General features: G+C 48.4%; 1 protein-coding gene across 2 annotated transcripts in view; it reads left to right on the top strand.

Annotated features, from left to right (window-relative positions):
- Window positions 1–12,953, top strand: part of LOC309553391 (potassium channel subfamily T member 2-like) — a 422,810-nt gene that overhangs the window by 348,241 nt on the left and 61,616 nt on the right. For both annotated transcript variants that reach the window (XM_082254566.1, XM_082254567.1), the window contains exon 18: window positions 3,444–3,679. In XM_082254566.1, coding sequence (XP_082110692.1) covers window positions 3,444–3,679 — 236 coding nt within the window. The remainder of the gene's footprint in view (window positions 1–3,443; window positions 3,680–12,953) is intronic.

Genomic DNA, 12,953 nt, shown 5'->3' with positions numbered 1-12,953 from the left:
TATATATATATATATATATATAAATATATATAGAGCTGCTGTGCTTGCAGTCACGTAGGAAAGCATCAATCTCTGTACATTTTAATTTGAACATTTGTACACTTGAACATTTGTACATTTTAATTTGCTCAGCTGTTAACACACTAAAGTAGTTGAGGGTGGAGCCCCCTGCCTAGCGCCACAAAAGACACAAAAGTGAGGACCACCTACTCAAAGGAAATTACCTGTAGACTTAAATTAGACTTGTCATAATTTCACAATGCGAAACAATCCACTCTTTCTTCTCAAGTTCATACTGCTTGCTTTTATATGAACAAAAATGTGCTTACAACTTTGTAAATTAGGTTTTACTTTCTATTGTTTGGAAAAAAAAGACTTCTTCGAAATAGACTCTTTAAAGGGACATTATTCTGTGTAATTTGTATTTTTTTTTAAATATATAGACATTTTGAAATCATCTTCATTTATATTTTATATACAGTATTTATGAGAATTTCCCTGCTTTACCAATTAGGGTTCATTTAGATCCCTCCAGGGTTGTGTATTGTGGGAATAAGCTCATTAACACATTATCTGTGTTGGTATGTTGCCATGTCATTCATCGTAAATGGCACCCCAATGTATTGAACTTATACAATTCCTACACACACGTGTTGCAACGCACCACAATGCATGGTAAATCTGGAGCGCAGTAATAATGGTGCATGTGCAATTTCTGGTCTGCTCTGGTGTGTTAGTAGCCCATTCAGTTAAATTGCAGGAATTAGCACATTATTATATGTTACTGCGTTGATGCGTTAAAGCAGTGGTGTCAAACTAAATTTAATTGCGGGCCGAATCAGCATTATGGTTATATCTGTAAGATTAAATGTCCAGAGCACCCCATGCCCCCTTACACCCTTACATGAGATGTCAAGAGCTCCCCACCATCATATGTCAAGAGTCACCCACCCTTCCTTACATCACAATGCACCCCCTTACCTTGTGCTACAGCCAGGAAGAAGATGCGGGTGGATCTGGGAAGAAGAAAGTGCAAAGCCTGGAGGAGGACCAGAGAAGGGCTGGAGTCAGCTTACAGAGTCTGCTGAATGCTGAGGCCAGGGGAGGGCAGAGACAAGGTGGTGTTGTGGCTGCACAGGGAGGTGCAGGATCGGGGGGAGTTCTGCCCTCCTCTCTGCTGCAGACTGCTGAGAGGGGGGGGGGGGGGGGTGGGCAAAGACAAGCCTTTCTGTGCACAGAAAATCACAGGATCTGGCAAAGAAGTTCTGTCCTCTCTGCTGCCGACTACTGAGACAAGGTGGGGCAGAGACAAGGGGGGTGCCGCAGTTGCAGGAGCGGTGCGAGGGCCACATGAAATGGCCTGGGGGGCCGCATTCGGCCCACGGGCCTTGAGTTTGACACCTGTGCATTAAAGTGTCATTCGTGTCAATGGCACCCCAAGGTGCTAAATCAGAGCAACTTCGGCGTACATGCATTGCAGTGCACCACGCAGAGCCGGCCGTACCATGGGTCCCACTGGGTCCATTGGACCCAGGCAACACTTTAAGAGGGGCAGCAAACTAACACCCAAAATGTTTTTTCCAGCAGTTTTGTATGTGACAACTGCCCCCTGGGCCGCTCCTCTGCCTTCAGCACACATATTAATAGTTGCCAGGCGCGAGGTGGCTCACACAGTCTAACACTGGCTGTTAAACATCCGAGCGCACATGAAGAGCTCAGGTGTGTGTACCGCCGGCACTGGGTACCACCGGGAGACAGAGAGCAAAGATCCCTTTACCACGGCTCTGCCAGCAACCCATGTTCAGGCGCAGCTTGCATTTATATTGAGTGGAACTGGAAGAGTAGATGCGGCTGGCCTCATGCCCGGCCCGCCTTCTTCTGCTCTTCTGCTCACGCCCTTTGCTAGGCATTATTTTTTTTTTTGGGGGGGGGGGGGGGGGCCAGCATTTCATTTTTGGACCCAGGCAGCACAATGTCTCGGGCCAGTCCTGGCACCACGATGCACAGTAACACTGTAGCAGACAAATATGGTGCATGTCCAAGTTTGAACTGTTCTGCAGTGTTGGCAGCCCATCCATTTAAATTGTCTGCCTTAACGCAACTTACTGTGCATTAAGATGCCTACATTAATGCAGTGCACTGGAACAACTAAATTTGAATGGGAGAGATATGTGTGATCTAATTACACTTTCTGTAGTAAGGTCTCTTAAATGGCTACATGAGTGGTTAGGAAGGGAGGAGGATATACACTATACTACCAAAAGTATTGGATCACCTGCCTATACACGCACATGAACTTTAATGGTATCTCAGTCTGAATGCCTAGTCCATATTGTGAAAAAATTAGGTAAGGCAAAAATACCCAATATAAGTCCTGCATCTAAATGGCATCAAGAGGAGATAGAAGAAGAATTCTGCATGACTCAGAGCTGATCAGGCAGGAAGTATAGGAGGTTCTCACTGCCCGTTAACTCCAACTAACAACTCTGTATGTACTCAGTGACCCTCCTATAAATTTTATTGCAAGCTTCATTTATGTTTGAGACTTTGTACTAGGATGGGAGTAATCAGACATATACATTGCTCTAAGGGGTATATGTATAAAATGCTCATTGTGTGAATATGACAAAACACAAGGGCGAAAATTGCTGTATTTTTTCTAATATGTGTAGTTCTTATATTGTCAGAGCCACCTTGTGGCCATGATGCTTTTTTTTCTAGAAATCCCTCAATGGGGAAACAAAAATGTATTGTAGCCACCAGATGGTGATGTTGATGAAATAGGAACCACACATAATAGAGGAAGTTCAGAAACATTCAATGTAGGAAACAAAATTGGTTCTTCCTTTAAATGCTAGGTTCACATATGTAGGGAACAAAACTGATTCTTCCTTTAAAGGCTAGGTTCACATATGTGTAAGTCGGGATCGCGTGCATAATCACGTGCTTCCAACCCACAGGCAAATTGTGCTGCTCTTTAGCAGACACATGGGGGTGCCATTCACTCTTAGGGGTTGATTTACTAAAATTGGACAGTGCAAAATCTGGTGCAGCTCTGCAAAGAAACCAATCAGCTTCCAGGTTTAATTGTCAAAGCTTAATTGAACAAGCTGAAGTTAGAAGCTGATTGGCTACCATGCATACCCTCACCAGATTTTGCACTTTCCAGCTTTAGTAAATGAACCCCTTAATGGCACCCCACGCATCAGAAAAGGCAAAGTATTTTTGTGTGCTTAAAACTGCTCAGTGCCGCAGCACTATGCTGTTCTGTGCAGTGGCGTTTTCTAAAAAAAGTTTGGGGACCTTTTCCTGCATTTCCTGCAAATGAATGGACTGCTGTGCCTACCCATAGACCTGCATAAGTGTGAACCTGACCAAATTATGCTTATATTCTGTCTTGTTACCTATGTTACACATTTTCTTCTCTCAATTCTCATGTCTAGGTATGGGGTGTGCTTGATTGGAGTTTGCCGGGAAGATAAAGCCAACATTTTCCTGAATCCAGGTCCTTGCCATATAATGTCGCCTACAGATACATGTTTCTACATCAACATATCTAAGGAGGAGAACTCAGCCTTCAGCTTTAAAGAACATGAGCACATGCAAAGATCAGGAGCGCCCAAATCTGCTTATCATGGCCTGACCAGGCTTCCAGTACACAGCATAATAGCCAGCATGGGTATGTCAAGTGTGTGTGTTGGGGGTCATTCCTAAACTGATATTTATCATACTTCCTATAGAGCCAAACTGTAAATATAGTGTACCTGTATTCAGAACTTTGTGAAAGATGAAAATCAAGCCCATCAATTCAAGCCAGCATATAGGGATTATTAGCAGTAAACATAAAAGAATCTATCAATGTAACACAGGTGGTCTTTTTTTAGTTAAAGTGGAACTTTACCCATAATAACTTTATGAAAATAATAATCTTTAGCAAGGAACAGGCCCGGACTGGGACAAAAAATAGGCCCGGGCATTTTAGGCTGAGCAGCCCATTTTTTTTTTTTTTTTTTTTAAACAAAATGACCAATGATGAACAACTACCGGTTTCTCTGTTTTTTAGTTATATTTAACCTGCACACCCATGCGATCCGATTCTGCAAATCGCACTGTGTTTTGAAAACCGATTGCGGGGTGTCGTTAACCTAACATACACTCTGCAATCTGTTTGCATGGACGGGTTGCTATTTAGATGCAGTCCGCATTTGGTGTGAACTCAGGCTAAGAGATAACAGGTAATTTTAGGGTACATTAAAAATATATTACCCAATTTTTGGGTAAAATATAAAAGATAGGGGATAGGGATGACATCAGTAGTGGTGGTGGTGGGATAGGGATGACATCAGTAGCGGTGGTGGTGGGATAGGGATGACATCAGTAGCGGTGGTGGTGGGATAGGAATGACATCAGTAGCAGTGGTGGTAGGGATAAGGATGACATCAGAAGCAGTGGGAATAGGAATGACATCAGTGGCAGTGGTAGTGGGAATTGGGATGACATCAGTGGCAGTGGTAGTGGGAATTGGGATGACATCAGTGGCAGTGGGGATTGGGATGACATCAGTGGCAGTGGGGATTGGGATGACATCAGTGGCAGTGGTGGTGGGGATAGGGGTGACATCAGTGGTGGTGGGGGATAGGGGTTACATCAGTGGTAGTGAGGATTGGGATGATATCAGTGGCAGTGGTGGTGGGGATAGGGGTGACATCAGTGGTGGTGGGGGATAGGGGGGACATCCGTGGCAGTGGTGGTGGGGATAGGGGTGACATCCGTGGCAGTGGTGGTGGGGATAGGGGTGACATCCGTGGCAGTGGTGGTGGGGATAGGGGTGACATCCGTGGCGGTGGTGGTGGGGATAGCGATAACATCAGTGGGAATGATGAGGATAGGGGTGACATCAGTGGCAGTGGTGGTAAGGATAGGAATAACATCAGTGGCAGTGGTGGTGGGGATAGGAATGACAATGTCTGCCACTGATGTCATCCCTATGCTCATCACCACTGCCACTAATGTCATCCTTATCCCCACCGCTACTGATGTCATCCCTATCCCCCCCATCACCACTGCCTCATGGGAGGGGGGGAGAGATCAGACAGAGGGATGGCGGTGGGAGAGATGGGATCTGGTAGAGGTATGGCGGTGAAAGAGATGGGATGCGGCAGAGGTATGGCAGTGGGAGGGATGGGATCAGGCAGAGGTATGGCAGTGGGAGAGATGGGATCAGGCAGAGGTATGGCAGTGGGAGAGATGGGATCAGGCAGAGGTATGGCAGTGGGAGAGATGGGATCAGGCAGAGGTATGGCAGTGGGAGAGATGGGATCAGGCAGAGGTATGGCAGTGGGAGAGATGGGATCAGGCAGAGGTATGGCAGTGGGAGAGATGGGATCAGGCAGAGGTATGGGATTGGGAGAGATGGGATGAGGCAGAGGTATGGCATTGGGAGGGATGGGATGGGATCAGGCAGAGGTATGGCATTGGGAGAGATGGGATGAGGCAGAGGTATGGCGGTGGGAGAGATGGGATGAGGCAGAGGTATGGGATTGGGAGGGATGGGATCAGGCAGAGGTATGGCATTGGGAGAGATGGGATGAGGCAGAGGTATGGCGGTGGGAGAGATGGGATGAGGCAGAGGTATGGCGGTGGGAGAGATGGGATCAGGCAGAGGTATGGCAGTGGGAGAGATGGGATCAGGCAGAGGTATGGCAGTGGGAGAGATGGGATCAGGCAGAGGTATGGAGGTGGGAGAGATGGGATCAGGCAGAGGTATGGCGGTGGGAGAGATGGGATCAGGCAGAGGTATGGCGGTGGGAGAGATGGGATGAGGCAGAGGTATGGCAGTGGGAGGGATGGGATGAGGCAGAGGTATGGCAGTGGGAGGGATGGGATGAGGCAGAGGTATGGCAGTGGGAGGGATGGGATGGGATGAGGCAGAGGTATGGCAGTGGGAGGGATGGGATGAGGCAGAGGTATGGCAGTGGGAGGGATGGGATGAGGCAGAGGTATGGCAGTGGGAGGGATGGGATGAGGCAGAGGTATGGCAGTGGGAGGGATGGGATGAGGCAGAGGTATGGCAGTGGGAGGGATGGGATGAGGCAGAGGTATGGCAGTGGGAGGGATGGGATGGGATGAGGCAGAGGTATGGCAGTGGGAGGGATGGGATGGGATGAGGCAGAGGTATGGCAGTGGGAGGGATGGGATGAGGCAGAGGTATGGCAGTGGGAGGGATGGGATGAGGCAGAGGTATGGCAGTGGGAGGGATGGGATGAGGCAGAGGTATGGCAGTGGGAGTCTGTGTTTTTAAATTGTGCTGCTGGCCTGCTTCCATTCTTTCCTTACCTGTTGTTGAGGTCTTGGCTCCTGTCCTGGTCGTGGGTGGTGGTGTTAATGCAGCTCCAGGGCAGGCACTAACTTGACACTGACGACTCCTCCACACTCTGACTCACTTAAGTTCAGACAGTCACTGTCTCAGACTCAGACACACTGTCAGTGTCTGTCTGCGGCAACGGCGACTGCTCACTTCCCGCTTCTTCCTGTGACAACAAGGCAGCATGGGGTCCCCGCCGGCCTCTAGCTCCACCCCCGGCCTTCACTTCACAGTCACACAGACGGTCCACCCACCGACTCCACCCCCTCCTGAGCTACGCTGGAGCCTGGATGCCGCTGCGGAGCCGGCTGCCAGCTGAGCAAAGTTAGGAGTGGGGAGTCGGGGATAGCGGCGGGCGGCCAGATTGCCGTAATGCGGGGCCCGGGCAGTCGGGGACAGTGGCGGGGTGGGCGGGCGGCCAGATTGCGGTAATGCGGCGGCGGCCCTCAGACTCCGGAATCGGCCGCGGAGAGGCAGGCAATGGCCGGACGGCGGACACTGTCTTCCATTATAGTGCGCCTGGCGCTGGACTCGGAGCGGAGGCCTCGGCGGCCCACCGGGCATATGCCCGCTGTGCCCAATGGTCAGTCCGGCCCTGGCAAGGAACATACATTCCACATTAATAATTATGCTACCAAAATTAGTGTAGCACTGCCCCTGTTGGGTTTCATGAGTAGAGATTTCCCTGGGCCTCCCTCTGATTATCTTGCAGCCAGATGCTTGGGTACTTTCACACGACCAGGAGCACACTCATTGGCTCGCTATCCAATGACCAGTCTAGGGGATTTGCTTTTTTGTATTTATTGGTAGAACTTGGATAGGAGAAGGAACTAGTGGGATACTCCAACTTTAACTATGCACAGATGAGGACAACTCTCACTTGGCCTCACTTGGTTGAACTGAATAGCAGATCCTCTGCTGATCCACGCAGCACTTGCATGGAAGGATAAATCCTTAGCTTGCTCTGGCAAAAGACTCAATGAACTCTGATTCTTCGGGACACTAACCAGCATTCACTTTAGCTGGCACCCGCCCGCTGCCTTTACTAGCTTAAAGGGTTGGCCCCCACAGAACATGCCCCTAGACATAGGTATGTGCTCACAGTAGCCAGGAATAGATACTTCTAGGTGTGTCTTCCTCCCAGTCAGCTCTGCAGGACATCTGGGTTGCAGCTTCTGCGACTCTGGCCCTCAGGTCGACTACCTGAGGCCGCATGGCAGCCTGTACAGAGGAGGGGCAGCCATCCCCCTTCCTCCAGGACCCCGGTCTCCAGCCGAAGAACCCGTGCATATGTGCTCTCTTGGTATAAATACAGTCACCCAGCATGCCCTGAGGCACCTTCCTCTGCCAATGGCCAGGGCTGTATCTACACCCATGCTCCCATTTGTCAGGTTTCCTCCCACTGTCCAATATGCCCCTTCCTATTGGACTAGTGGGAAACAGGCAGACAACATAAGCAGCATCTGATCACACTGAGCAGGCCCTATCAATGGATCACTGCCCCTTGTTAGGCAGAGAGAACTTTAATTTGCCTGTCAGCCCTACTGTTAGTAGGGAAACTCAAAAACTATACACTCTCTAGCACCTACCTAGCAGGGTGCTATATCAGTGTGTGCTGTAAAATGCCTCGAGTATCGCTCCTATTTCTTCTTGCTGGAGGCGGCCATTTTGCTGAAGCCCAGAGCCTCTGAACAGCAGTAAAACTTTAGGATGTCAGCAGATCAGCCGCTACAAGTTTGGCAGTGCCTAACAATAGAAAGCAACTAGGCATGTGCAGAGCAGGGTGAGACAGTGTTTTACTGAATTTTAAACAGTAAAGGGACTTTTTGTTAATGTTTTGCGAAGCTATCCCTGCAAAAGGGGCCAGCCTGAAGTGATCTATTAGAACTTAATTTTCTGACTAAAATTCCACTTTAAGTAATAAAACCGGTCAATTTCTGATAATTTAAGGAGGTGCAGTGTTCTCGCAGCACAGCATAGTAGACAAGCTGGTAGAGAGAGCAGGGAGATATTTAGTTAAAGCTGAAGTTTAATCTGCTTATATTTGCCCTCTCTGTCCCTCAACCATCATGCTAATGACATTTTTAAATAAAACCTTTCCATTTTTATTACACACACTCATATACTCGGGGAGATTTTTTATAATCTTTCCTCTGAACTTGGGGTATAAAAGTAATCTGCATCCGGCGTAATGAATGTGAAATGCAATCATAGCTAACATGTCAACCCTATCAGGGATATTGTCATTTTAAACTTTATTAAACAATAATAAACCAACAGACAACTATTGCTCCTTAAAATATTTTATGTATTCACAAGGTACCTTCATCCCATGTCATAGTAAATATGTTTTAGGCAACATTGGCCAAAGGACAATAAGGAAAAGAAGGGAAGGTGAAGGGAAGTGGGGCACGTTGGATTTTCATGGTACCATAGAAAAGCATGAACAATTGGATAGAATCTAAAAAAAAATGTATTGCAAAAAAAATGAAAAAAATAATAGAACATGTTCATGCTTTTCTATGGTACCATAAAAATGTTACGTCCACCACTTCTCTTCCCCTTCCTTTTCCCTTCTTTTCCTTATGGTCCTTTGGCCAATGTTGCCTAAAACATGTTTATTAATAAACCAACACTAAAACATATTTGACATGGGTGCATTCTTTTTCACATCCACCTTTTCCATTTGGGATGCAATACAAGCCTGTCCAATATTCTGTCTACTTTCATTTACACTATATTACCAAAAGTATTTGGGTGCCTTCTTTTACATGCACAAGAACTTTAATGGCAGTCTTAGTGCGTAGGGTTCAATATGGAGTTGGCCCATCCTTTGCAGCTATAACAGCTTCAACTCTTCTGGGAAGGCTGTCCACAAGGTTTAGGAGTGTGTCTATGGAAATGTCTGACCATTCTTGCTGAAGTACATTTGTGAGGTCAAGCACTGATGTGGACAAGAAAGCCTGGCTCACAGTCTCCACTTTATTTCATCCCAAAGGTGTTCTATCGGGTTGAGGTCAGGACTCTGTGCAGGCCAGTCAAGTTCCTCCACCCCAAACTCACTCATCCATGTCTTTATGGGCCTTTCATTGTGCACTGGTCCAAATCATTTGGTGGAGGGGGGATTATGGTGTGGGGTTGTTTTTTAGGGGTTGGGCTTGGTCTCTTAGTTCCATTGAAGGGAACTCTTAAGGCATCAGCATACCAAAACATTTTGGACAATTTTATGCTCCCAACTTTGTGGGAACAGTTTGGGGATGACCCCCTGTTCCAATATGACTGCACATCAGTGCACAAAGCAGGTCCATAAAGACATGAATGAAAGCAGGGCCGGCACTCCCTTTAGGCAAGGTAGGCGCCAGGCCTAGAGCGCACTTCAGTCGGGGGTGCTCAGTGGCATCGCTATGGGGGTGCGGGCATAGTTTCCAACCACCCGGCTGTTCCAGCACTTGGCTCCACTAAATTCCACTTGGCTGCACTAAATCTCCTGGCAGGGGTGCGCTGGCACGGGCACCAGCAGGGCTTTTTTTCAGCCACTGCTGTACACTTCTCCCTGCAGCTCCCTATCAGCACTGGCAACTCCACCTCCCCTCACTGGCACTCTGTGGCCCAGGGGCAGACTGACCAATTGGGTGCTTCCCCTTGCTCCAGGAGGCGGGGATGAAGAGCAGCGAGGATGGCCAGGACCGATTGCCCTGGAGCCCTCCAGGCTGGAGGGAGAAGAGCTCTGAAGATCTCCCAGGACTGATGAACAGGCTGACCAGGAACGGAGAATGAGTGACAGCTGCCTCTGCCTGCAAATAGATCAGCTCCGTGACCTGTGACCCCTGACCCGTGACCACGCAGTACATAGCGCACTCCTCAACCCTGCACGCAGTAAGTAGCGCACCCTGTAATTCTGCACGCAGCACGCAGCACACACGGCAACGCACATGCAGTATGTATCGCACCCCTCAACCCTGCACGCAGTACATAGCGCACCCCTCAACCCTGCACGCAGTAAGTAGTGCACCTCTCAACCCTGCATGCAGTAAGTAGTGCACCCCTCAACCCTTCATGCACTGCGTAGCGCATCCCTCAACTCCGCGCGCAGTATGTAGCGCACCTCGCAACCCTGCACACAGTACACAGCGCACCCCTCAACCCTGCATGCAGTAAGTAGCGCACCCCTCAACCCTTCACACACTACGTAGCACATCCCTCAACTCTGCACGCAGTATGTAGCGCACCCCACAACCCTGCACGCAGTACACAGCGCACCCCACAACCCTGCACTCAGTACAAAATGCACCCCTCAATCCTGCACGCAGTATGTAGCACACCCCTCAACCCTGCAACCAGTGCGTAGCATACCCCTCAACCCTGCACACAGTATGTAGCGCACCCTGCAACCCTGCAAACAGTACGTAGCTCTCCACAACCCTATTCACAGTACATAGCACACTACTTAACACTGCATGCAATACGTAATGCACCCCTCAACTCTGCACTGCGAAGAGCACCCTGCAATCCTGCAATCAGTATGTAGTGCACCCTGCAACCCTGCACACAGTACATAGCGCACCCCTCAACCCTGCATGCAGTATGTAGTGCACCCCTCAACCCTGAACGCAGTACATATTACACCCGCAACCCTGCATGCAGTATATAGCGCACCCTGCATCCCTGCACTCAGTACGTAGCCCACCCCTCAACTCTGCACTCAGTACGTAGCACACCCCGCAACCTTGCATGCAGTACATAGCACACCCCTAAACCCTGCACTCTTTCATTAGTGCATCCCGTGACCCTGCACTTTTTATGTAGTAAAAGAATGTAGTAAAATAAAATACAGACCCCTGCATTCTGTGCATTACACACTCTTAACCTCTGCATTCTGTGCATTAAACATTCCTGACCCCTGCATTCTGTTCATTTACACATGCCTGACCCCTGCATTCTGTGCATTACAGACTCCTGACTCCTGCCACCTCCCCCGTGTACATGGGCAGGGGAAAGGGGTGGAGTCAGGGGTGGAGCCAAGGGGGCAGAACAATTTGTTTTCGTCTAGGGTGTCAAAGATCTTTACACCAGCCCTAAATGAGAGAGTTTGGGGTGAGGAACTTGACTGGCCTGCACAGGGTCCTGACCTTAACCCAATAGAATACCTTTGGGATTAATTAAGCAGAGACTGTGAGGCCATTTCACCCAGATCAGTGCCTGACCTCACAAATGCGCTTCTGCAAGAATGGTCAAACGTTCCTATAGACACACTCCTAAACCTTGTGGTCAACATTCCCAGAAGAGTTGAAGCTTTTATAGCTGCAAAGGGTGGGCCAACTCAATATTGAAACCTAGGAACTAAGACTGGGATGCCATTAAATTTCATGTATGTGTGTAAAGGCAGGCATCCCAATACCTTTGGTAATATAGTATATACATACAGTATCTCACACCCCTCACATTTTTTTTAAATATTTTATTATACCTTTTCAAGTGACAATACAGAAGAAGTGACACTTTGCTACAATGTAAAGTAGTGAGTGTACAGCTTGTATAAAAGTGTAAATTTGCTGTCCCCTCAAAATAACTCAACACATAGCCATTCGTGTCTAAACCGCTGGCAACAAAAGTAAGTACACCCCTAAGTGAAAATGTCCAAATTGGGCCCAATTAGCTATTTTCCCACCCCAGTGTCATGTGACTCGTTAGTGTTACAAGGTCTTAGGTGTGAATGGGGAGCAGGTGTGTTAAATTTGGTGTTATCACTCTCACTCTGTAATACTGGTCCCTGGAAGTTCAACATGGCACCTTATGGCAAAGAACTCTCTGAGAATCTGAAAAAAAGAATTGTTGCTCTACATGAAGATGGCCTGGGCTATAAGAAGATTGCCATGACCCTGAAACTGAGCTGCAGCACGGTGGCCAAGACCATACAATGGTCTAACAGGACAGGTTTCACTCAGAACAGGCCTCGCCACTGCCGACCAAAGAAGTTGAGCGCACGCGTTCAGCGTCATATTCAGAGGTTGTCTTTGGGAAATAGACGTATGAGTGCTGCCAGCATTTCTGTAGAGGTTGAAGGGGCGGGGGGTCAGCCTGTCAGTGCTCAGATCATACACTGCACACTGCATCAAATTGGTCTGCATGGCTGTCATCCCAGAAGGAAGCCTCTTCTAAAGATGATGCACAAGAAAGCCTGCAAACAGTTTGCGGAAGACAAGCAGACTAAGGACATGGATTCGTGGAACCATGTCCTGTGATCTGCTGAGACCAAGATAAACTTATTTGGTTCAGATGGGTTCAAGCGTGTGTAGCGGCAACCAGGTAACGAGTACAAAGAGAAGTGTGTCTTGCCTACAGTCAAGCATGGTGGTGGGAGTGTCATGGTCTGGGGCTGCAGGAGTGCTGCTGGCACTGGAGAGATACAGTTCATTGAGGGAGCCATGAATGCCAACATGTACTGTGACATACTGAAGCAGAGCATGATCCCATCCCTTCAGAGACTGGGCCGCGGGGCAATATTCCAACATAACGACCTCAAACACACCTCCAAGATGACCACTGCCTTGCTAAAGAAGCTGAGGGTAAAGGTGATGGACTGACCAAG

The sequence above is a fragment of the Pelophylax lessonae genome (assembly GCF_965119305.1).
Source record: "Pelophylax lessonae genome assembly, chromosome: 4".
NCBI lineage: Eukaryota > Metazoa > Chordata > Amphibia > Anura > Ranidae > Pelophylax > Pelophylax lessonae.
The sequence above is the reverse complement of the archived record's forward strand: the minus strand, read 5'-3'. Positions and strand labels throughout refer to the sequence as shown.